At 46.9% G+C, this 24,768-nt stretch overlaps 2 protein-coding genes across 2 annotated transcripts in view; one reads left to right on the plus strand and one right to left on the minus strand.

Moving 5' to 3' along the window:
* Positions 1 to 6,078, plus strand: part of LOC139532795 (E3 ubiquitin-protein ligase MARCHF4-like) — a 15,823-nt gene extending 9,745 nt beyond the window's left edge. Inside the window, exons 2-4 of the mRNA XM_071330852.1 lie at positions 3,461 to 3,616; positions 4,825 to 5,017; positions 5,350 to 6,078. Of these exons, the coding sequence (XP_071186953.1) occupies positions 3,461 to 3,616; positions 4,825 to 5,017; positions 5,350 to 5,849 (849 nt within the window). The 3' untranslated portion in view covers positions 5,850 to 6,078. The remainder of the gene's footprint in view (positions 1 to 3,460; positions 3,617 to 4,824; positions 5,018 to 5,349) is intronic.
* A 5,361-nt stretch (positions 6,079 to 11,439) lies between these two features.
* Positions 11,440 to 24,768, minus strand: part of LOC139532796 (propionyl-CoA carboxylase alpha chain, mitochondrial-like) — a gene marked incomplete at its 5' end in the record, with an annotated part of 54,817 nt that continues 41,488 nt past the window's right edge. The window contains 2 exon segments of the mRNA XM_071330853.1: positions 11,440 to 16,978; positions 18,819 to 18,896. Of these exon segments, the coding sequence (XP_071186954.1) occupies positions 16,910 to 16,978; positions 18,819 to 18,896 (147 nt within the window).

Below are 24,768 nucleotides of genomic sequence, written 5' to 3' on the forward strand. Positions count from 1 at the left end.
CACACACACAAACTTTCACACATAACAAGATAAGAGCGTTAAGGATTCATCTCTGAGGTCTCTGTTCAAACAGATTACATGAGCTTTGGGAGGTTTGGGAGGTAAGCAGAAACCCCAGCCCTGTCTGTCTGTCTGTCTGTCTGTCTGTCTGTCTGTCTGTAGGAAACACGCTGTAGAATCCACACTGTGACAGATACAGTTAGAGTTAGTGAGGACCTGTAGGTGCAGACCTGAAGGGCACGTTACTGGTAACTAGAGACAAGGCTTCAGAACGACCGTTCTCCAGAACTGTAGGTGCATTGGACATGTAGAGAGAATGTGGCTTCGTCCAAAATGGTTCCCTATTCCCTACATTTTGCACTACTCCTGCTCTGGCTAAAAGTGATGCACTATATAGAGAATAGGGTGCCAGATTAACCCTGTGGCAGCACCAATTATGTATATAAACCCTGGATTGCTGATGCTATGTATTGGCCAATGAGAGGCCTTGAAGCCATGTGTCGGCCATATTGGTACTCCCCAGTAGGAACAGACGTCCATAGGAATGAATGGAATTCTACAGTATTTCAATGAAACGTTTCAAGGACAAAAGTACATGTATTTAAGTATTTTTTATTTTAGTGTGGACAGTAACATTAGTATTGTAACAAATATATACTTTAAGGAAAATGTTTTTATATATAATATGTTTATCTCACATAATATCATTTAAAAGTATGCATTAAGGTGTCTGCAATAGAATAAACGTGGCAAAAACAAAGACAAATGTAGACATTAATAAATGCATTTCTTTAGCTTCCAAAATATTTTTGACACCGGTGTAGGAGTGTCACGATGGAGGGCGATGGCTTCAACACAGCGTCCCTATCAGTCATCCAGCGTATATATAAATCATTGGTCAGCACCCCCTATCAGTTATCCAGCGTATATATAAATCATTGGTCAGCACCCCCTATCAGTCATCCAGCGTATATATAAATCATTGGTCAGCACCCCTTATCAGTTATCCAGCGTATATATAAATCATTGGTCAGCACCCCCTATCAGTCATCCAGCGTATATATAAATCATTGGTCAGCACCCCTTATCAGTCATCCAGCGTATATATAAATCATTGGTCAGCACCCCTATCAGTCATCCAGCGTATATATAAATCATTGGTCAGCACCCCTTATCAGTCATCCAGCGTAAATATAAATCATTGGTCAGCACCCCTATCAGTCATCCAGCGTATATATAAATCATTGGTCAGCACCCCTATCAGTCATCCAGCGTATATATAAATCATTGGTCAGCACCCCCTATCAGTCATCCAGCGTATATATAAATCATTGGTCAGCGTCCCCTATCAGTCATCCAGCGTATATATAAATCATTGGTCAGCACCCCCTATCAGTCATCCAGCGTATATATAAATCATTGGTCAGCACCCCTATCAGTCATCCAGCGTATATATAAATCATTGGTCAGCACCCCCTATCAGTCATCCAGCGTATATATAAATCATTGGTCAGCGTCCCCTATCAGTCATCCAGCGTATATATAAATCATTGGTCAGCACCCCCTATCAGTCATCCAGCGTATATATAAATCATTGGTCAGCGTCCCCTATCAGTCATCCAGCGTATATATAAATCATTGGTCAGCACCCCCTATCAGTCATCCAGCGTATATATAAATCATTGGTCAGCACCCCTATCAGTCATCCAGCGTATATATAAATCATTGGTCAGCACCCCCTATCAGTCATCCAGCGTATATATAAATCATTGGTCAGCGTCCCCTATCAGTCATCCAGCGTATATATAAATCATTGGTCAGCACCCCTATCAGTCATCCAGCGTATATATAAATCATTGGTCAGCGTCCCCTATCAGTCATCCAGCGTATATATAAATCATTGGTCAGCACCCCTATCAGTCATCCAGCGTATATATAAATCATTGGTCAGCACCTCTATCAGTCATCCAGCGTATATATAAATCATTGGTCAGTGTCCCCTATCAGTCATCCAGCGTATATATAAATCATTGGTCAGCACCCCCTATCAGTCATCCAGCGTATATATAAATCATTGGTCAGCACCCCTATCAGTCATCCAGCGTATATATAAATCATTGGTCAGCACCCCCTATCAGTCATCCAGCGTATATATAAATCATTGGTCAGCACCCCTATCAGTCATCCAGCGTATATATAAATCATTGGTCAGCACCCCCTATCAGTCATCCAGCGTATATATAAATCATTGGTCAGCGTCCCCTATCAGTCATCCAGCGTATATATAAATCATTGGTCAGCGTCCCCTATCAGTCATCCAGCGTATATATAAATCATTGGTCAGCACCCCTATCAGTCATCCAGCGTATATATAAATCATTGGTCAGCGTCCCCTATCAGTCATCCAGCGTATATATAAATCATTGGTCAGCACCCCTATCAGTCATCCAGCGTATATATAAATCATTGGTCAGCACCTCTATCAGTCATCCAGCGTATATATAAATCATTGGTCAGTGTCCCCTATCAGTCATCCAGCGTATATATAAATCATTGGTCAGCACCCCCTATCAGTCATCCAGCGTATATATAAATCATTGGTCAGCACCCCTATCAGTCATCCAGCGTATATATAAATCATTGGTCAGCACCTCTATCAGTCATCCAGCGTATATATAAATCATTGGTCAGCGTCCCCTATCAGTCATCCAGCGTATATATAAATCATTGGTCAGCGTCCCCTATCAGTCATCCAGCGTATATATAAATCATTGGTCAGCACCCCTATCAGTCATCCAGCGTATATATAAATCATTGGTCAGCGTCCCCTATCAGTCATCCAGCGTATATATAAATCATTGGTCAGCGTCCCCTATCAGTCATCCAGCGTATATATAAATCATTGGTCAGTGTCCCCTATCAGTCATCCAGCGTATATATAAATCATTGGTCAGCACCCCCTATCAGTCATCCAGCGTATATATAAATCATTGGTCAGCGCCCCTATCAGTCATCCAGCGTATATATAAATCATTGGTCAGCGTCCCCTATCAGTCATCCAGCGTATATATAAATCATTGGTCAGCACCCCCTATCAGTCATCCAGCGTATATATAAATCATTGGTCAGCGTCCCCTATCAGTCATCCAGCGTATATATAAATCATTGGTCAGCACCCCTATCAGTCATCCAGCGTATATATAAATCATTGGTCAGCGTCCCCTATCAGTCATCCAGCGTATATATAAATCATTGGTCAGCGTCCCCTATCAGTCATCCAGCGTATATATAAATCATTGGTCAGCGTTCCCTATCAGTCATCCAGCGTATATATAAATCATTGGTCAGCACCCCTATCAGTCATCCAGCGTATATATAAATCATTGGTCAGCACCCTGGCCGACACTCAGCTGGCTCACTAAGACAAACCAATAGCAGCGTTTTCCTTTGTGTCCCGCAGGGGGAGCTGCTGAGCCCGTGTCGCTGCAGTGGGTCGGTCCGCTGTACCCATGAGCCCTGCCTCATCAAGTGGATCAGTGAAAGGGGCTCCTGGAGCTGTGAGCTCTGCTACTACAAGTACCACGTGGTGGCCATCAGCACCAACAACCCGCTCCAGGTAGGGACAGCCGTGATGGGACTCACGAGCTCTTGGACTTGAGTCAAGGGGGAGGGTCTTAGGGGATGAAGAGGAGAGCTCTAATTGGGGGCATATCACACAGCACTGCAGAGAGAGAGAGAGGGTTAAAACCATCTCTCTCTCTCTGCAGTGCTGTATACTATTCATACACACTATACACTAGTATTAACCCTCTCTCTCTGCAGTGCTGCATACTGTTCATACACACTATACACTAGTATTAACCCTCTCTCTCTGCAGTGCTGCATACTGTTCATACACACTATACACTAGTATTAACCCTCTCTCTCTCTGCAGTGCTGCATACTATTCATACACACTATACACTAGTATTAACCATCTCTCTCTCTGCAGTGCTGCATACTGTTCATACACACTATACACTAGTATTAGCCCTCTCTCTCTCTCTGCAGTGCTGCATACTGTTCATACACACTATACACTAGTATTAACCCTCTCTCTCTGCAGTGCTGCATACTATTCATACACACTATACACTAGTATTAACCATCTCTCTCTCTCTGCAGTGCTGCATACTATTCATACACACTATACACTAGTATTAACCCCCTCTCTCTCTCTGCAGTGCTGCATACTATTCATACACACTATACACTAGTATTAACCCTCTCTCTCTCTGCAGTGCTGCATACTGTTCATACACACTATACACTAGTATTAACCCTCTCTCTCTCTCTGCAGTGCTGCATACTATTCATACACACTATTAACCCTCTCTCTCTGCAGTGCTGCATACTTTTCATACACACTATACACTAGTATTAACCCTCTCTCTCTCTGCAGTGCTGCATACTGTTCATACACACTATACACTAGTATTAACCCTCTCTCTCTCTCTGCAGTGCTGCATACTATTCATACACCCTATACACTAGTATTAACCCTCTCTCTCTCTGCAGTGCTGCATACTGTTCATACACACTATACACTAGTATTAACCCTCTCTCTCTCTCTGCAGTGCTGCATACTATTCATACACACTATACACTAGTATTAACTCTCTCTCTCTGCAGTGCTGCATACTATTCATACACACTATACACTAGTATTAACCCTCTCTCTCTGCAGTGCTGCATACTATTCATACACACTATACACTAGTATTAATACTAGTGTATAGTGTGTATGAACAGTATGGGGTGATGATGTACTCTCTCTCCCCACAGTGGCAGGCCATCTCTCTGACTGTGATAGAGAAGGTCCAGATCGCTGCGGCCGTGCTGGGCAGCCTGTTCCTCATGTCCTCTATCTCCTGGCTGGTGTGGTCCTCCCTCAGCCCCTCAGCCAAGTGGCAGCGCCAGGACCTGCTCTTCCAGATCTGCTATGCCATGTACGGATTCATGGACCTCGTCTGCATCGGTGAGGCCGGCACACAGAGGAACTCCTCCTCCTCTTCTTCTTCCTTGATTGATTTATTGGGGGAAAAGATACACAACCCAGGGGATAACACGATAAATCAATTCTACTTGTTTGCAACGTAGTCCCCTATGGAATACACCTCCCTCCTCCTCTCCTCCTCCCCTCTTCCATTCCCTCTTCTCCAATCAGAACACTTGAGGTGGGACATATATGACTCCCCAGACAGAGCTCTGGAGGACTGTTTGATTTATGAACACTACCAAGGCATGTTGGATTCAGGATATATTCATGTGTAACTGACAACCTCCCCCTCTTCTTCTCTCTCGTTCAAGCGCTGATCGTCCATGAAGGCCCCTCAGTGTTCAGGATCTTTAACCGCTGGCAGGCAGTGAACCAGCAGTGGAAGGTGCTCAACTACGACAAGATCAAAGACACTGAGGACCACCAGAAATCCAGGCTCACGCCCAGGCACCTGGCCCTGCCCAACCCCAGGACGAGTGCTCCTCCCGGGGCAGAGCCGGGGGATGACATGGTCTCCCCCTCCACCTCCTCCCTCATGGCGGCGGTGGCCGCCTCCGCGCCTGGCTACACCGTGGCAACGGCCGCCACCGCCAGCCTGACGACGGTGACGACGCAGGACTCAATGTCGGAGCAGAGCAACGGGGGGCCACCATCCCTGCCGGACCACCACTGTGCGTACAACATCCTCCACCTGCTCACCCAGCACCTCTGGACAACGCAGCAACAGCCCCGCCCCACTCAAGTCCAACCCCAGCCTCCGCAGCCCAGCAACAGCAGCCGGGAGCTGGTCATGAGAGTCACTACGGTCTGAGGCTTCAACTGAGGCCTAACTTTGTTACGTTACAACAACAAGAGGCAGACATACGAGAGAGAGGGGTGTGTGGCCTCGTTTTGGGAGCTTGAATGGAGGACTGGGAGACGTTGCTGCTGCTTCACAGAGATTTACATGAAGTTACTCAATGCTGCCTGGGACAGAAAGATGAAGGAGCGAGAGGGAGAGTGTGGGTGAGGGGGAGAGTGTGGGTGAGAGGTAGAGTGTGGGTGAGGGTGAGGGTGAGGGGGAGAGTGTGGGTGTGGGTGAGGGGGAGAGTGTGGGTGAGGGTGAGGGTGAGGGGGAGAGTGTGGGTGAGGGGGAGGGTGTGGGTGAGGGTGAGGGGGAGAGTGTGGGTGAGGGGGAGAGTGTGGGTGAGGGGTAGAGTGTGGGTGAGGGTGAGGGGGAGAGTGTGGGTGAGGGGGAGAGTGTGGGTGAGGGGGAGAGTGTGGGTGAGGGTGAGGGGTAGAGTGTGGGTGAGGGTGAGAGTGTGGGTGAGGGGGAGAGTGTGGGTGAGGGGTAGAGTGTGGGTGAGGGTGAGGGGGAGAGTGTGGGTGAGGGGGAGAGTGTGGGTGAGGGGTAGAGTGTGGGTGAGGGGGAGAGTGTGGGTGAGGGGGAGAGTGTGGGTGAGGGGGAGAGTGTGGGTGAGGGTGTGGGTGAGGGGGAGGGGGAGAGTGTGGGTGAGGGTGTGGGTGAGGGGGAGAGTGTGGGTGAGGGGGAGAGTGTGGGTGAGGGGGAGAGTGTGGGTGAGGGGGAGAGTGTGGTGAGGGGGAGAGTGTGGGTGAGGGGGAGAGTGTGGGTGAGGGTGAGAGTGTGGGTGAGGGGGAGAGTGTGGTGAGGGGGAGAGTGTGGGTGAGGGGGAGAGTGTGGGTGAGGGTGAGAGTGTGGGTGAGGGGGAGAGTGTGGGTGAGGGGGAGAGTGTGGGTGAGGGGGAGAGTGTGGGTGAGGGGGAGAGTGTGGGTGAGGGGGAGAGTGTGGGTGAGGGGGAGAGTGTGGGTGAGGGGGAGAGTGTGGGTGAGGGGGAGACGATGGAGAGGCGGAGGGCAGAGAGAGAGAGATTTGCCAGTTTCCTGTGTTTTGACAGCCTTGATGTAATAAAGCGGGATTTCCAGATCTGTGTGTGGTGGTCTGATGTAGCAGGAAGGATGTGTGAGGCAGAGCCATTTCTCTCTATATAGGACTCTGCTTAGAGGGAGCTGTGATAGATGGCACTGATCTGATGTGATCTACTATGTAGCCTGGAGCAACACTCCTGTCAGGAAGCTGCAGTCCTCACAGATAAATATACCTTTCTAATTACTATGATGACAGACAGGAGCACAGTTCAGTACAGTGACAGTCCATAACACTAATACCTTCTTACATTAGCTGTTCACAATGACAATTCAGCCTGCATCCCAAATGGCACCCTATTCCCTACATAGTGCACTACTTTTGACCAGAACACGATGGGACCTGGTCAAAACTAGTGGACTGTACAGGGAACAGGTTGCTATTTGGGATGCAGACTGAGATGAAGTTTCAAAACAAAACACAAGCGGTCTCCTTATGAAGAGCTTGAATAGTACGCCACTGACCCGAGGTTAGTTTGGAGTAGCCTAAAGTATGTGGTAACGCATTAACAGTTGAATTATTCATATTGGAATATGATTCCTTCCTGTCAACGATGAGACATGGCAGAGACATCACAGACAGCTTTACGTCTTCCCAGAGTAATTTATATCCAGCTTTACATCTTCCCAGAGTAATTTATATCCAGCTTTACGTCTTCCCAGAGTAATTCATATCCAGCTTTACGTCTTCCCAGAGTAATTCATATACAGCTTTACGTCTTCCCAGAGTAATTTATATCCAGCTTTACGTCTTCCCAGAGTAATTTATATCCAGCTTTACGTCTTCCCAGAGTAATTCATATACAGCTTTACGTCTTCCCAGAGTAATTTATATACAGCTTTACGTCTTCCCAGAGTAATTTATATACAGCTTTACGTCTTCCCAGAGTAATTCATATACAGCTTTACATCTTCCCAGAGTAATTTATATCCAGCTTTACGTCTTCCCAGAGTAATTTATATCCAGCTTTACGTCTTCCCAGAGTAATTTATATCCAGCTTTACGTCTTTCCAGAGTAATTTATATCCAGCTTTACTTCTTCCCAGAGTAATTTATATCCAGCTTTACGTCTTCCCAGAGTAATTTATATACAGCTTTACATCTTCCCAGAGTAATTTATATACAGCTTTACATCTTCCCAGAGTAATTTATATACAGCTTTACGTCTTCCCAGAGTAATTTATATCCAGCTTTACGTCTTCCCAGAGTAATTTATATACAGCTTTACATCTTCCCAGAGTAATTTATATACAGCTTTACGTCTTCCCAGAGTAATTTATATACAGCTTTACATCTTCCCAGAGTAATTTATATCCAGCTTTACGTCTTCCCAGAGTAATTTATATACAGCTTTACATCTTCCCAGAGTAATTTATATACAGCTTTACGTCTTCCCAGAGTAATTTATATACAGCTTTACATCTTCCCAGAGTAATTTATATACAGCTTTACATCTTCCCAGAGTAATTTATATACAGCTTTACGTCTTCCCAGAGTAATTTATATACAGCTTTACATCTTCCCAGAGTAATTTATATACAGCTTTACATCTTCCCAGAGTAATTTATATACAGCTTTATATACACTGCTCAAAAAAATAAAGGGAACACTTAAACAACACAATGTAACTCCAAGTCAATCACACTTCTATGAAATCAAACTGTCCACTTAGGAAGCAACACTGATTGACAATACATTTCACATGCTGTTGTGCAAATGGAATAGACAAAAGGTGGAAATTATAGGCAATTAGCAAGACACCCCCAAAAAAGGAGTGATTCTGCAGGTGGTGACCACAGACCACTCAGTTCCTATGCTTCCTGGCTGATGTTTTGGTCACTTTTGAATGCTGGCGGTGCTCTCACTCTAGTGGTAGCATGAGACGGAGTCTACAACCCACACAAGTGGCTCAGGTAGTGCAGTTCATCCAGGATGGCACATCAATGCGAGCTGTGGCAAAAAGGTTTGCTGTGTCTGTCAGCGTAGTGTCCAGAGCATGGAGGCGCTACCAGGAGACAGGCCAGTACATCAGGAGACGTGGAGGAGGCCGTAGGAGGGCAACAACTCAGCAGCAGGACCGCTACCTCCGCCTTTGTGCCAGGAGGTGCACTGCCAGAGCCCTGCAAAATGACCTCCAGCAGGCCACAAATGTGCATGTGTCAGCATATGGTCTCACAAGGGGTCTGAGGATCTCATCTCGGTACCTAATGGCAGTCAGGCTACCTCTGGCGAGCACATGGAGGGCTGTGCGGCCCCACAAAGAAATGCCACCCCACACCATGACTGACCCACCGCCAAACCGGTCATCCTGGAGGATGTTGCAGGCAGCAGAACGTTCTCCACGGCGTCTCCAGACTCTGTCACGTCTGTCACATGTGCTCATGTGCTCAGTGTGAACCTGCTTTCATCTGTGAAGAGCACAGGGCGCCAGTGGCAAATTTGCCAATCTTGGTGTTCTCTGGCAAATGCCAAACGTCCTGCACGGTGCTGGGCTGTAAGCACAACCCCCACCTGTGGACGTCGGGCCCTCATACCACCCTCATGGAGTCTGTTTCTGACCGTTTGAGCAGACACATGCACATTTGTGGCCTGCTGGAGGTCATTTTGCAGGGCTCTGGCAGTGCACCTCCTGGCACAAAGGCGGAGGTAGCGGTCCTGCTGCTGAGTTGTTGCCCTCCTACGGCCTCCTCCACGTCTCCTGATGTACTGGCCTGTCTCCTGGTAGCGCCTCCATGCTCTGGACACTACGCTGACAGACACAGCAAACCTTTTTGCCACAGCTCGCATTGATGTGCCATCCTGGATGAACTGCACTACCTGAGCCACTTGTGTGGGTTGTAGACTCCGTCTCATGCTACCACTAGAGTGAGAGCACCGCCAGCATTCAAAAGTGACCAAAACATCAGCCAGGAAGCATAGGAACTGAGAAGTGGTCTGTGGTCACCACCTGCAGAATCACTCCTTTTTTGGGGGTGTCTTGCTAATTGCCTATAATTTCCACCTTTTGTCTATTCCATTTGCACAACAGCATGTGAAATTTATTGTCAATCAGTGTTGCTTCCTAAGTGGACAGTTTGATTTCATAGAAGTGTGATTGACTTGGAGTTACATTGTGTTGTTTAAGTGTTCCCTTTATTTTTTTGAGCAGTGTACATCTTCCCAGCATAAGAAACACAAAGGTTAAATCATGATGTGTCTCTAGTAGAACACAGTGAGCAGGTTGGAATGGACTTGACTCAAAACCTGTCTGTTCTGTCAGGTCCATCCAACTTAGTAAAGGTTGGCATCTCTATGAGAAGTGAATCCATATGATCTTTGATAACACCACCGATGGCAGTAAAAGGGTTTCATGTGTGACATGGACTGCAGCAAGTAGCCTGAGTGAAAACTGAAGAGCAGCAGAGGGTGTTGTCCGAGTGAAAACTGAAGAGCAGCAGAGGGTGTTGTCCGAGTGAAAACTGAAGAGCAGCAGAGGGTGTTGTCCGAGTGAAAACTGAAGAGCAGCAGAGGGTGTTGTCCGAGTGAAAACTGAAGAGCAGCAGAGGGTGTTGTCTGAGTGAAAACTGAAGAGCAGCAGAGGGTGTTGTCTGAGTGAAAACTGAAGAGCAGCAGAGGGTGTTGTCTGAGTGAAAACTGAAGAGCAGCAGAGGGTGTTGTCTGAGTGAAAACTGAAGAGCAGCAGAGGGTGTTGTCTGAGTGAAAACTGAAGAGCAGCAGAGGGTGTTGTCTGAGTGAAAACTGAAGAGCAGCAGAGGGTGTTGTCTGAGTGAAAACTGAAGAGCAGCAGAGGGTGTTGTCCGAGTGAAAACTGAAGAGCAGCAGAGGGTGTTGTCTGAGTGAAAACTGAAGAGCAGCAGAGGGTGTTGTCTGAGTGAAAACTGAAGAGCAGCAGAGGGTGTTGTCTGAGTGAAAACTGAAGAGCAGCAGAGGGTGTTGTCTGAGTGAAAACTGAAGAGCAGCAGAGGGTGTTGTCTGAGTGAAAACTGAAGAGCAGCAGAGGGTGTTGTCTGAGTGAAAACTGAAGAGCAGCAGAGGGTGTTGTCCGAGTGAAAACTGAAGAGCAGCAGAGGGTGTTGTCCGAGTGAAAACTGAAGAGCAGCAGAGGGTGTTGTCTGAGTGAAAACTGAAGAGCAGCAGAGGGTGTTATCTGAATGGAACATAACGATCTAAGAGGCTGCTTTTCAGATGCTTCCTGATGTTTTTAGTTTCTAGGGAAGTACCTCCAATCAAAACAGTGTGCATCTGGTAACCATGACGATGACCCCCAGCACCTACCTGACCCCCGAGTTAAGCCAATCACAGTGCTCTGTGAAAAGGACATCACATGCCTTCAGCCACTGAATACATTGTTCCGTGGGGAAATATTTTGTTCATGATTAGTAGAAATATGTTAAAGAAAACTGTTGATATATAAAACAAGGAATTCTATTCTGTGGTTCAGCTTTGGTACATCTGAGTCAGACCGTGTAGTTCAACATCGTTCCAATCATCTCTCTTTTATTACAAAATGAGCTCCAAAAACCAGTACAAACATATCATGATTTAGAGGTGTAAGTCTACATTCCTTAAAGCCTGGCGTCTCATTCAGAGCTCTGCTGTACTGTGAGTCCTGATCTTTGAACTTTGACACCAAGCAGCCAATCTATTCCTTATATAGTGGCCTACTTTGGGCCAGGGCCGTCTCAAGCTCTTCTGCCTTCAACAGGAGGTCATCAGTAGACTGAGTCCCAGATCTGTTTAGTCAACTACACATGACATGATGCCAATAGTAGTTGGCTTTACAGCACAAAACAGATCTGGGACTCAGGCTAGGTAAATCAGATAAAATACACATTTTACACTCTAAAGCAATCAAGTCTCCACAGGTGACACAACGCACAGGATATATAAAAAGGTAGGCTTCCTCTAGAGGAACCCCTGGGTAATGATGATGTCACAGAACCATATGTCCTGTTCTGGTCGGGGGTTTCACCATTACAGAACATGCAGCATCCTCAGTATGGGATGGAAGCACCACACACTGACAAGCAGCATCCTATGAAGTGCACTACTTTTGACCAGGGCCCATAGAGTGCCATTTGGGACATAAGCACAGGCAATATAGAACCAAAACCGATCTATAAAGGTCCACTGGGGTGTATGAGGGAGAGTGAGTGTGTGAGGAGAGAGATCAATACGTCCAACCCCTCTACCAGTCCCTAACGTACGTCCAACCCCTCTACCAGTCCCTACAGGACATCCAACCCCTCTACCAGTCCCTACAGGACGCCCAACCCCTCTACCAGTCCCTACAGGACGTCCAACCCCTCTACCAGTCCCTACAGTACGCCCAGCCCCTCTACCAGTCCCTACAGTACGTCCAGCCCCTCTACCAGTCCCTACAGGACGTCCAACCCCTCTACCAGTCCCTACAGGACGTCCAACCCCTCTACCAGTCCCTACAGGACGCCCAACCCCTCTACCAGTCCCTACAGGACGTCCAACCCCTCTACCAGTCCCTACAGTACGCCCAGCCCCTCTACCAGTCCCTACAGTACGTCCAGCCCCTCTACCAGTCCCTACAGTACGTCCAGCCCCTCTACCAGTCCCTACAGTACGTCCAACCCCTCTACCAGTCCCTACAGTACGTCCAACCCCTCTACCAGTCCCTACAGTACGTCCAACCCCTCTACCAGTCCCTACAGTACGTCCAGCCCCTCTACCAGTCCCTACAGTACGTCCAGCCCATCTACCAGTCCCTACAGTACGTCCAGCCCCTCTACCAGTCCCTACAGTACGTCCAGCCCCTCTACCAGTCCCTACAGTACGTCCAACCCCTCTACCAGTCCCTACAGTACGTCCAACCCCTCTACCAGTCCCTACAGTACGTCCAGCCCCTCTACCAGTCCCTACAGTACGTCCAACCCCTCTACCAGTCCCTACAGTACGTCCAACCCCTCTACCAGTCCCTACAGTACGTCCAACCCCTCTACCAGTCCCTACAGTACGTCCAACCCCTCTACCAGTCCCTACAGTACGTCCAGCCCCTCTACCAGTCCCTACAGTACATCCAACCCCTCTACCAGTCCCTACATTATTTAAAGAGTAACTTTCAAGACAAAAAACAGGATGTTTGAGGCTTAGTTATAGTGAAACACGTCAATCCTGGTCTTCATTTTGACAGTTTGTTGCAAAAGTGATATATTCAGGTCTTTTAGTATTAAATCTATCTCCTTGTCCCTAGTGGTTCATCTCTACCATTGAAATGGTGATGTAGAGGCGCCCTACGTCATCAAAGGGAGGGGTTCAGTATGAAATCCACTCCCTTCTAGATGCAGGTTGTGGAGGGTGCCAATATACACTGCTCAAAAAAATAAAGGGAACACTTAAACAACACAATGTAACTCCAAGTCAATCACACTTCTATGAAATCAAACTGTCCACTTAGGAAGCAACACTGATTGACAATAAATTTCACATGCTGTTGTGCAAATGGAATAGACAAAAGGTGGAAATTATAGGCAATTAGCAAGACACCCCCAAAAAAGGAGTGATTCTGCAGGTGGTGACCACAGACCACTTCTCAGTTCCTATGCTTCCTGGCTGATGTTTTGGTCACTTTTGAATGCTGGCGGTGCTCTCACTCTAGTGGTAGCATGAGACGGAGTCTACAACCCACACAAGTGGCTCAGGTAGTGCAGTTCATCCAGGATGGCACATCAATGCGAGCTGTGGCAAAAAGGTTTGCTGTGTCTGTCAGCGTAGTGTCCAGAGCATGGAGACGCTACCAGGAGACAGGCCAGTACATCAGGAGACGTGGAGGAGGCCGTAGGAGAGCAACAACCCAGCAGCAGGACCGCTACCTCCGCCTTTGTGCAAGGAGGTGCACTGCCAGAGCCCTGCAAAATGACCTCCAGCAGGCCACAAATGTGCATATGTCAGCATATGGTCTCACAAGGGGTCTGAGGATCTCATCTCGGTACCTAATGGCAGTCAGGCTACCTCTGGCGAGCACATGGAGGGCTGTGCGGCCCCACAAAGAAATGCCACCCCACACCATGACTGACCCACTGCCAAACCGGTCATGCTGGAGGATGTTGCAGGCAGCAGAACATTCTCCACGGCGTCTCCAGACTCTGTCACGTCTGTCACATGTGCTCATGTGCTCAGTGTGAACCTGCTTTCATCTGTGAAGAGCACAGGGCGCCAGTGGCGAATTTGCCAATCTTGGTGTTCTCTGGCAAATGCCAAACGTCCTGCACGGTGCTGGGCTGTAAGCACAATCCCCACCTGTGGACGTCGGGCCCTCATACCACCCTCATGGAGTCTGTTTCTGACCGTTTGAGCAGACACATGCACATTTGTGGCCTGCTGGAGGTCATTTTGCAGGGCTCTGGCAGTGCACCTCCTTGCACTGCCAGGACAGTTTGATTTCACAGAAGTGTGATTGACTTGGAGTTACATTGTGTTGTTTAAGTGTTCCCTTTATTTTTTTGAGCAGTGTATTTAGCATGATGCTTCCTTGAATACTGACGTTACACAACATACAAAAGGCAGTAAAGGCACATACCCGCATATGACCAAATTCAACGTTTTAGCGTACCGTTTCACACATCAATCTGGTTTACCAAGAAAAAATACGAATTATACGTATATACAGTTGAAGTCGGAAGTTTACATACAATTAGGTTGGAGTCATTAAAACTCGTTTTTCACCCACTCCACACATTTCTTATTAACAAACTATAGTTTTGAAAAGTCGATTAGGACATCTACTTTGTGCATGACAAGTCATTTTTCCAACAATTGTTTACAGACAGATTATTTCACTTATAATTCACTGTATTACAATTCCAGTGGGTCAGAAGTTTACATACACTAAGTTCACTGTGCCTTTAAACAGCGGGGACAAAGATCGTACTTTTTGGAGAAATGTCCTCTGGTCTGATGAAACAAATATAGAACTGTTTGGCCATAATGAGCATCGTTTAGAGGAAAAAGGGGGAGGCTTGCAAGCCAAAGAACACCATCCCAACCGTGAAGAACGGGGGGGGGGGCAGCATCATGTTGTGGGGTGCTTTGCTGCAGGAAGGACTCATGCACTTCACAAAATAGATGACATCATGAGGCAGGAAAATTATGTGGATATATTGAAGCAACATCTCAAGACATCAGTCAGGAAGTTAAAGCGTGGTTGCAAATGGGTCTTCCAAATGGACAATGACCCCAAGCGTACTTCCGAAGTTGTGGCAAAATGGCTTAAGGACAACAAAGTCAAGGTATTGGAGTGGCCATCACAAAGCCCTGACCTCAATCCAATAGAACATTTGTGGGCAGAACAGAAAGTGTGCGAGCAAGGAGGCCTACAAACCTGACTCAGTTACACCAGCTCTGTCAGAAGGAATGGGCCAAAATTCACCCAACTTATTGTGGGAAGCTTGTGGAAGGCTACCCGAAACATTTGACCCAAGTTAAACAATTTAAAAGGCAATGCTACCAAATACTAATTGAGTGTAATGTAAACTTCTGGCCCACTGGGAATGTGATGAAAGAAATAAAAGCTGAAATAAATCATTCTCTCTACTATTATTCTGACATTTCACATTCTTAAAATAAAGTGGTGATCCTAACTGACCTAAAACAGGGAATTTTTACTAGGATTCAATGTCAAGAATTGTGAAAAACTGAGTTATAATGTATTTGGCTAAGGTGTATGTAAACTTCCCATTTCCAACTGTATTCATAGCTACATCCATCGTAACAATAGACGACAGTGGTCATGTTAACTTGACTGATCGGTGCTGCAGTCTGCTACAGTTGGCTCATAGTTCAATGGTTGTGAGTTCTAATCCCAACTGGGGAAGATATATTTGTTCTTCAAATCCTTTATTTCCTATATTCATCCCGTGACCACACACACACACTTGTAATTGTGAAAAGTGAAAGCATACCTGTGAGAGGGGTCGCCCTGGTAGTAGTTGTAGGTTTTCATACAGTACCCAAGACCAGTCTGTGAGTTCATTTGACCATTGGAAAAAAGAGATAGTGCGTAAACACTGCAATGCGGGTTGGATTGAGTTGAGCCCCTTCATTTACAAGGTGATGATTTCACTTTCCTCCCAACACAATACCGCAGTAAATATGAGTCCACATTTAAAATACACCCCCCCCCCATAAGGGATTCGAACTTACACTGCAGGTGGCAATAGATGTCTGGAAGTCAGCACATAACAACTGTGTAACTCTCCAGAGCCGTATTTGCTCGCGATGCACATCATGTTATTATCAGAGCGTGCCAGTGGACTTCTGGTAAGTATACTTCAGTGAGAGAGTGTTGGGGATCAGGTACAACTACATTTACCCGCCCCCAAAATGAATATTCATGAGCAAGTCCCCCCCATCCACAACGTCTCACCTGAATGCATTATTTCTTTACAATGTCAAGGGGTTGAGAGACGTCCTTTAAAAAGGACAACGCAACTCCACCCAAGGGAGTAGCGCTTTACTATAACCAGGTTCCTAACCTCTGATACACAAGTGTTTCATTACATTGAAATGTGAGGCGCTAGCCTGGTCCCAGATGTCCTGGCAAGATGGCACAAACAGATCTGGGACCAGGCTAGCGAGGAAGTACATTACACATGATTAGTGACATGTAGCTAAGTGATATATACAGTATTCGTCATATTTAACAGGACAATCCTCCTTTCAGAGGCTGAAGGCACTAAAACAGGTCCACAGCGTCCATCTTGTTTTTTAGTTTTTGCGTGGAAAATTCTACTAGTACCACAGGAAGACCAAAACACCAGAACAAAACAACAAGGACAGACTGGGGAACGGTCCATCTAGTCTACAAGTATCCTGTTTATTCCTTTGTCCCAGAATTCCTTCAACCGGACTTCGAAGCCAATCCCTGGCGAGCGAGGTCAGAGGTGGGAGGGCAGAGGTTAGAGGTCGTAGGTTAGATCCTACTCCAGTTGGACCAGAAGGTCTCCCTCTCCAACCGTCTCTCCTGCTTTACAGTGGACGCTCTTCACCTGGGAGGGAACAACAGAAAGGTCTGTTGTCATAGAAACTAGCCGTCTGACTGTGGTGATGAGTAGAGGAAAGTAATTCAGTGCGTGTGTGGTAATGTAGTAGTGTGTGGTAATGTAGTAGAGTGTGGTAATGTAGTAGAGTGCGGTAATGTAGTAGAGTGCGGTAATGTAGTAGAGTGCGGTAATGTAGTAGAGTGCGGTAATGTAGTAGAGTGCGGTAATGTAGTAGAGTGCGGTAATGTAGTAGTGTGCGGTAATGTAGTAGTGTGCGGTAATGTAGTAGAGTGCGGTAATGTAGTAGAGTGCGGTAATGTAGTAGTGTGCGGTAATGTAGTAGAGTGCGGTAATGTAGTAGAGTGCGGTAATGTAGTAGAGTGCGGTAATGTAGTAGAGTGCGGTAATGTAGTAGAGTGTGGTAATGTAGTAGTGTGTGGTAATGTAGTAGAGTGTGTGTGGTAATATAGTAATGTGTAGTGTGCGGTAATGTAGTAGAGTGCGGTAATGTAGTAGTGTGTGGTAATGTAGTAGAGTGTGTGTGGTAATATAGTAATGTAGTAGAGTGCGGTAATGTAGTAGAGTGCGGTAATGTAGTAGTGTGTGGTAATGTAGTAGAGTGTGTGTGGTAATATAGTAATGTGTAGTGTGCGGTAATGTAGTAGAGTGTGTGTGGTAATATAGTAATGTAGTAGAGTGCGGTAATGTAGTAGAGTGCGGTAATGTAGTAGTGTGTGGTAATGTAGTAGAGTGTGTGTGGTAATATAGTAATGTGTAGTGTGCGGTAATGTAATAGTGTGTGTAGAAATGTACTAGTGTGTGTGTAGTAATGTAGTAGTGTGTGTGGTAATGTAGTAGTGTGTGTAGTAATGCAGGAGTGTGTGTGTAGTAATGTAGTAGTGGGTGTGTGTGTAGTAATGTAGTAGTGTGTGTGGTAATGCAGTAGTGTGTGTGTAGTAATGCAGTAGTGTGTGTGTAGTAATGTAGTAGTGTGTGTGGTAATGTAGTAGTGTGTGTGTAGTAATGCAATTGTGTGTGTGTGTGTAGTAATGCAGTAGTGTGTGTGTGTAGTAGTGTAGTAGTGTGTGTGTAGTAATGTAGTAGTGTGTGTGGTAATGTAGTAGTGTGTGTGGTAATGTAGTAGTGTGTGTGTAGTAATGTAATTGTGTGTGTGTGTGTGTGTGTGTGTGTGTGTGTGTGTGTGTGTGTGTGTGTGTGTGTAGTAATGCAGTAGTGTGTGTAGTAGTGTGTGTGTAGTAATGTAGTAGTGTGTGCGGTAATGTAGTAGTGTGTGTGTAGTAATGTAGTAGTGTGTGTGTGGTAATGTAGTAGTGTGTGTGTAGTAGTGTGTGTAGTAATGTATTAGTGTATGTGTAGTAATGTAGTAGTGTGTGTGTAGTAATGTAGTAGGGTGTGTGGTAATGTAGTAGTGTGTGCGGTAATGTAGTAGTGTGTGTAGTAGTGTGTGTGTAGTAGTGTAGTAGTGTGTGTGTAGTAACATAGTAGTGTGTGTAGTAGTGTAGTAGTGTGTGTGTAGTAACATAGTAGTGTGTGTAGTAGTGTAGTAGTGTGTGTGTGTAGTAGTGGAGTAGTGTGTGTGTGGTAATGTAATAGTGTGTTTTATAGTTTTTTTAAACCCTTATTCAACCAGGGAAGTTGACTGAGAACAATTTACAGCAACAACCTGGGGAATAGTTACAGGGGAGAGGAGGGATGTATAACGTAGTGTGTGGTAATGTGTTGTAGTGTAGGTTAGTGTAATGGGGGTGTGTAGTAACATAGTAGTGTGTGTGGTAATGTGTTGTAGTGTAGGTTAGTGTAATGGGGGTGTGTTCATTGGCCTGACCTTGGCAGCTTTAACAGCAATCAAACTGTTCTGCATCTTCATGGCCTCGATCACACAGATCTCCTGGCCTTCAGCCACCTGGGGAACAACAACACATTACTACATACAATGATGTAGCGTCTATAGCAGGCATGACACACGACAGACAGACAGACAGACAGACAGACAGACAGACAGACAGACAGACAGATGCATTAACTGGCGCCAGACTCCACATGCAATATTGATAAACCAGCATTCCATCTCCATCATTGAGTGCTAATTTACAAGGTTAAATCATTGATGGATGAGGTGGCGAAACTAATGTCCAGCAACAACATGTACAGTGGGGAGAACAAGTATTTGATACACTGCCGATTTTGCAGGTTTTCCTACTTACAAAGCATGTAGAGGTCTGTAATTTTTATCATAGGTACACTTCAACTGTGAGAGACGGAATCTAAAACAAAAATCCAGAAAATCACATTGTATGATTTTTAAATAATTAATTTGCATTTTATTGCATGACATAAGTATTTGATCACCTACCAACCAGTAAGAATTCCGGCTCTCACAGACCTGTTAGTTTTTCTTTAAGAAGCCCTCCTGTTCTCCACTCATTACCTGTATTAACTGCACCTGTTTGAACTCGTTACCTGTATAAAAGACACCTGTCCACACACTCAATCAAACAGATTCCAACCTCTCCACAATGGCCAAGACCAGAGAGCTGTGTAAGGACATCAGGGATAAAATTGTAGACCTGCACAAGGCTGGGATGGGCTACAGGACAATAGGCAAGCAGCTTGGTGAGAAGGAAACAACTGTTGGCGCAATTATTAGAAAATGGAAGAAGTTCAAGATGACGGTCAATCACCCTCGGTCTGGGGCTCCATGCAAGATTTCACCTCGTGGGGCATCAATGATCATGAGGAAGGTGAGGGATCAGCCCAGAACTACACGGCAGGACCTGGTCAATGACCTGAAGAGAGCTGGGACCACAGTCTCAAAGAAAACCATTAGTAACACACTACGCCGTCATGGATTAAAATCCTGCAGCGCACGCAAGGTCCCCCTGCTTAAGCCAGTGCATGTCCAGGCCTGTCTGAAGTTTGCCAATGACCATCTGGATGATCCAGAGGAGGAATGGGAGAAGGTCATGTGGTCTGATGAGACAAAAATAGAGCTTTTTGGTCTAACTCCACTCACCGTGTTTGGAGGAAGAAGAAGGATGAGTACAACCCCAAGAACACCATCCCAACCGTGAAGCATGAAGTTGGAAACATCATTCTTTGGGGATGCTTTTCTGCAAAGGGGACAGGACGACTGCACCGTATTGAGGGGAGGATGGATGGGGCCATGTATCGCGAGATCTTGGCCAACAACCTCCTTCCCTCAGTAAGAGCATTGAAGATGGGTCGTGGCTGGGTCTTCCAGCATGACAACGACACGAAGCACACAGCCATGGCAACTAAGGAGTGGCTCCGTAAGAAGCATCTCAAGGTCCTGGAGTGGCCTAGCCAGTCTCCAGACCTGAACCCAATAGAAAATCTTTGGAGGGAGCTGAACGTCCGTATTGCCCAGCAACAGCCCCGAAACCTGAAGGATCTGGAGAAGATCTGTAGGGAGGAGTGGGCCAAAATCCCTGCTGCAGTGTCTGCAAACCTAGTCAAGAACTACAGGAAACGTATGATCTCTGTAATTGCAAACAAAGGTTTCTGTACCAAATATTAAGTTCTGCTTTTCTGATGTATCAAATACTTATGTCATGCAATAAAATGCAAATTAATTACTTAAAAATCATACAATGTGATTTTCTGGATTTTTGTTTTAGATTCCGTCTCTCATAGTTGAAGTGTACCTATGATAAAAATTACAGACCTCTACATGCTTTGTAAGTAGGAAAACCTGCAAAATCGGCAGTGTATCAAATACTTGTTCTCCCCACTGTATGTAACATCTAATGTCCAGCAACAACATGTATGTAACATCTAATGTACAGCAACAACATGTATGTAACATCTAATGTCCAGCAACAACATGTATGTAACATCTAATGTCCAGCAACAACATGTATGTAACATCTAATGTCCAGCAACAACATGTATGTAACATCTAATGTCCAGCAACAACATGTATGTAACATGTAACAACTCCTGTCCAGCAACATGTAAGTGTTTAATATACATGTCCTTACCACATTATATCCAGGCTTGACAGACCCAGCCACCACAAATCCAGTCATGGATACTGCTCTGTTCAGGATGCTCTACGTACCAGGCATGATGCTACAGCTCTGTTCAGGATGCTCTACGTACCTGGCATGACGCTACTGCTCTGTTCAGGATGCTACTGCTCTGTTCAGGATGCTACTGCTCTGTTCAGGATGCTACTGCTCTGTTCAGGATGCTCTCCGTACCAGGCATGATGCTACTGCTCTGTTCAGGATGCTCTCCGTACCAGGCATGACGCTACTGCTCTGTTCAGGATACTCTACGTACCAGGCATGACGCTACTGCTCTGTTCAGGATACTCTACGTACCAGGCATGACGCTACTGCTCTGTTCAGGATACTCTACGTACCAGGCATGATGCTACAGCTCTGTTCAGGACGCTACTGCTCTGTTCAGGATGCTCTACGTACCAGGCATGATGCTACAGCTCTGTTCAGGACGCTACTGCTCTGTTCAGGATGCTCTACGTACCAGGCATGATGCTACAGCTCTGTTCAGGACGCTACTGCTCTGTTCAGGATGCTCTCCGTACCAGGCATGATGCTACAGCTCTGTTCAGGACGCTACTGCTCTGTTCAGGATGCTCTACGTACCAGGCATGATGCTACAGCTCTGTTCAGGACGCTACTGCTCTGTTCAGGATGCTCTCCGTACCAGGCATGACGCTACTGCTCTGTTCAGGATGCTCTCCGTACCAGGCATGACGCTACAGCTCTGTTCAGGATGCTCTACGTACCAGGCATGACGCTACTGCTCTGTTCAGGATGCTCTACGTACCAGGCATGACGCTACTGCTCTGTTCAGGATGCTCTCCGTACCAGGCATGACGCTACTGCTCTGTTCAGGATGCTCTACGTACCAGGCATGATGCTACAGCTCTGTTCAGGATGCTACTGCTCTGTTCAGGATGCTCTACGTACCAGGCATGACGCTACAGCTGTTCAGGATGCTCTACGTACCAGGCATGACGCTACTGCTCTGTTCAGGATGCTCTACGTACCAGGCATGATGCTACAGCTCTGTTCAGGATGCTACTGCTCTGTTCAGGATGCTCTACGTACCAGGCATGATGCTACAGCTCTGTTCAGGATGCTACTGCTCTGTTCAGGATGCTCTACGTACCAGGTATGACGCTACAGCTCTGTTCAGGATGCTCTACGTACCAGGCATGATGCTACTGCTCTGTTCAGGATGCTCTACGTACCAGGCATGACGCTACTGCTCTGTTCAGGATACTCTACGTACCAGGCATGATGCTACTGCTCTGTTCAGGATACTCTACGTACCAGGCATGACGCTACTGCTCTGTTCAGGATGCTACTGCTCTGTTCAGGGTGCTCTACGTACCAGGTATGACGCTACAGCTCTGTTCAGGATGCTCTACGTACCAGGCATGACACTACTGCTCTGTTCAGGATACTCTACGTACCAGGCATGACGCTACTGCTCTGTTCAGGATGCTCTACGTACCAGGCATGACGCTACTGCTCTGTTCAGGATGCTCTACGTACCAGGCATGACGCTACTGCTCTGTTCAGGATACTCTACGTACCAGGCATGACGTTACTGCTCTGTTCAGGATGCTCTACGTACCAGGCATGATGCTACTGCTCTGTTCAGGATGCTACTGCTCTGTTCAGGATGCTACTGCTCTGTTCAGGATGCTCTACGTACCAGGCATGACGCTACTGCTCTGTTCAGGATACTCTACGTACCAGGCATGACGCTACTGCTCTGTTAAGGATACTCTACGTACCAGGCATGATGCTACAGCTCTGTTCAGGATACTCTACGTACCAGGCATGATGCTACAGCTCTGTTCAGGACGCTACTGCTCTGTTCAGGATGCTCTACGTACCAGGCATGATGCTACAGCTCTGTTCAGGACGCTACTGCTCTGTTCAGGATGCTCTACGTACCAGGCATGATGCTACAGCTCTGTTCAGGACGCTACTGCTCTGTTCAGGATGCTCTCCGTACCAGGCATGATGCTACAGCTCTGTTCAGGACGCTACTGCTCTGTTCAGGATGCTCTACGTACCAGGCATGATGCTACAGCTCTGTTCAGGACGCTACTGCTCTGTTCAGGATGCTCTCCGTACCAGGCATGACGCTACTGCTCTGTTCAGGATGCTCTCCGTACCAGGCATGACGCTACAGCTCTGTTCAGGATGCTCTACGTACCAGGCATGACGCTACTGCTCTGTTCAGGATGCTCTACGTACCAGGCATGACGCTACTGCTCTGTTCAGGATGCTCTCCGTACCAGGCATGACGCTACTGCTCTGTTCAGGATGCTCTACGTACCAGGCATGATGCTACTGCTCTGTTCAGGATGCTCTCCGTACCAGGCATGACGCTACTGCTCTGTTCAGGATACTCTACGTACCAGGCATGACGCTACTGCTCTGTTCAGGATACTCTACGTACCAGGCATGACGCTACTGCTCTGTTCAGGATACTCTACGTACCAGGCATGATGCTACAGCTCTGTTCAGGACGCTACTGCTCTGTTCAGGATGCTCTACGTACCAGGCATGATGCTACAGCTCTGTTCAGGACGCTACTGCTCTGTTCAGGATGCTCTACGTACCAGGCATGATGCTACAGCTCTGTTCAGGACGCTACTGCTCTGTTCAGGATGCTCTCCGTACCAGGCATGATGCTACAGCTCTGTTCAGGACGCTACTGCTCTGTTCAGGATGCTCTACGTACCAGGCATGATGCTACAGCTCTGTTCAGGACGCTACTGCTCTGTTCAGGATGCTCTCCGTACCAGGCATGACGCTACTGCTCTGTTCAGGATGCTCTCCGTACCAGGCATGACGCTACAGCTCTGTTCAGGATGCTCTACGTACCAGGCATGACGCTACTGCTCTGTTCAGGATGCTCTACGTACCAGGCATGACGCTACTGCTCTGTTCAGGATGCTCTCCGTACCAGGCATGACGCTACTGCTCTGTTCAGGATGCTCTACGTACCAGGCATGATGCTACAGCTCTGTTCAGGATGCTACTGCTCTGTTCAGGATGCTCTACGTACCAGGCATGACGCTACAGCTCTGTTCAGTATGCTCTACGTACCAGGCATGACGCTACTGCTCTGTTCAGGATGCTCTACGTACCAGGCATGATGCTACAGCTCTGTTCAGGATGCTACTGCTCTGTTCAGGATGCTCTACGTACCAGGCATGATGCTACAGCTCTGTTCAGGATGCTACTGCTCTGTTCAGGATGCTCTACGTACCAGGTATGATGCTACTGCTCTGTTCAGGATGCTCTACGTACCAGGCATGACGCTACTGCTCTGTTCAGGATACTCTACGTACCAGGCATGATGCTACTGCTCTGTTCAGGATACTCTACGTACCAGGCATGACGCTACTGCTCTGTTCAGGATGCTACTGCTCTGTTCAGGGTGCTCTACGTACCAGGTATGACGCTACAGCTCTGTTCAGGATGCTCTACGTACCAGGCATGACGCTACTGCTCTGTTCAGGATACTCTACGTACCAGGCATGACGCTACTGCTCTGTTCAGGATGCTCTACGTACCAGGCATGACGCTACTGCTCTGTTCAGGATGCTCTACGTACCAGGCATGACGCTACTGCTCTGTTCAGGATACTCTACGTACCAGGCATGACGTTACTGCTCTGTTCAGGATGCTCTACGTACCAGGCATGATGCTACTGCTCTGTTCAGGATGCTACTGCTCTGTTCAGGATGCTACTGCTCT

The sequence above is a fragment of the Salvelinus alpinus genome, chromosome 10 (assembly GCF_045679555.1).
Source record: "Salvelinus alpinus chromosome 10, SLU_Salpinus.1, whole genome shotgun sequence".
In the NCBI taxonomy this organism is placed as follows: domain Eukaryota; kingdom Metazoa; phylum Chordata; class Actinopteri; order Salmoniformes; family Salmonidae; genus Salvelinus; species Salvelinus alpinus.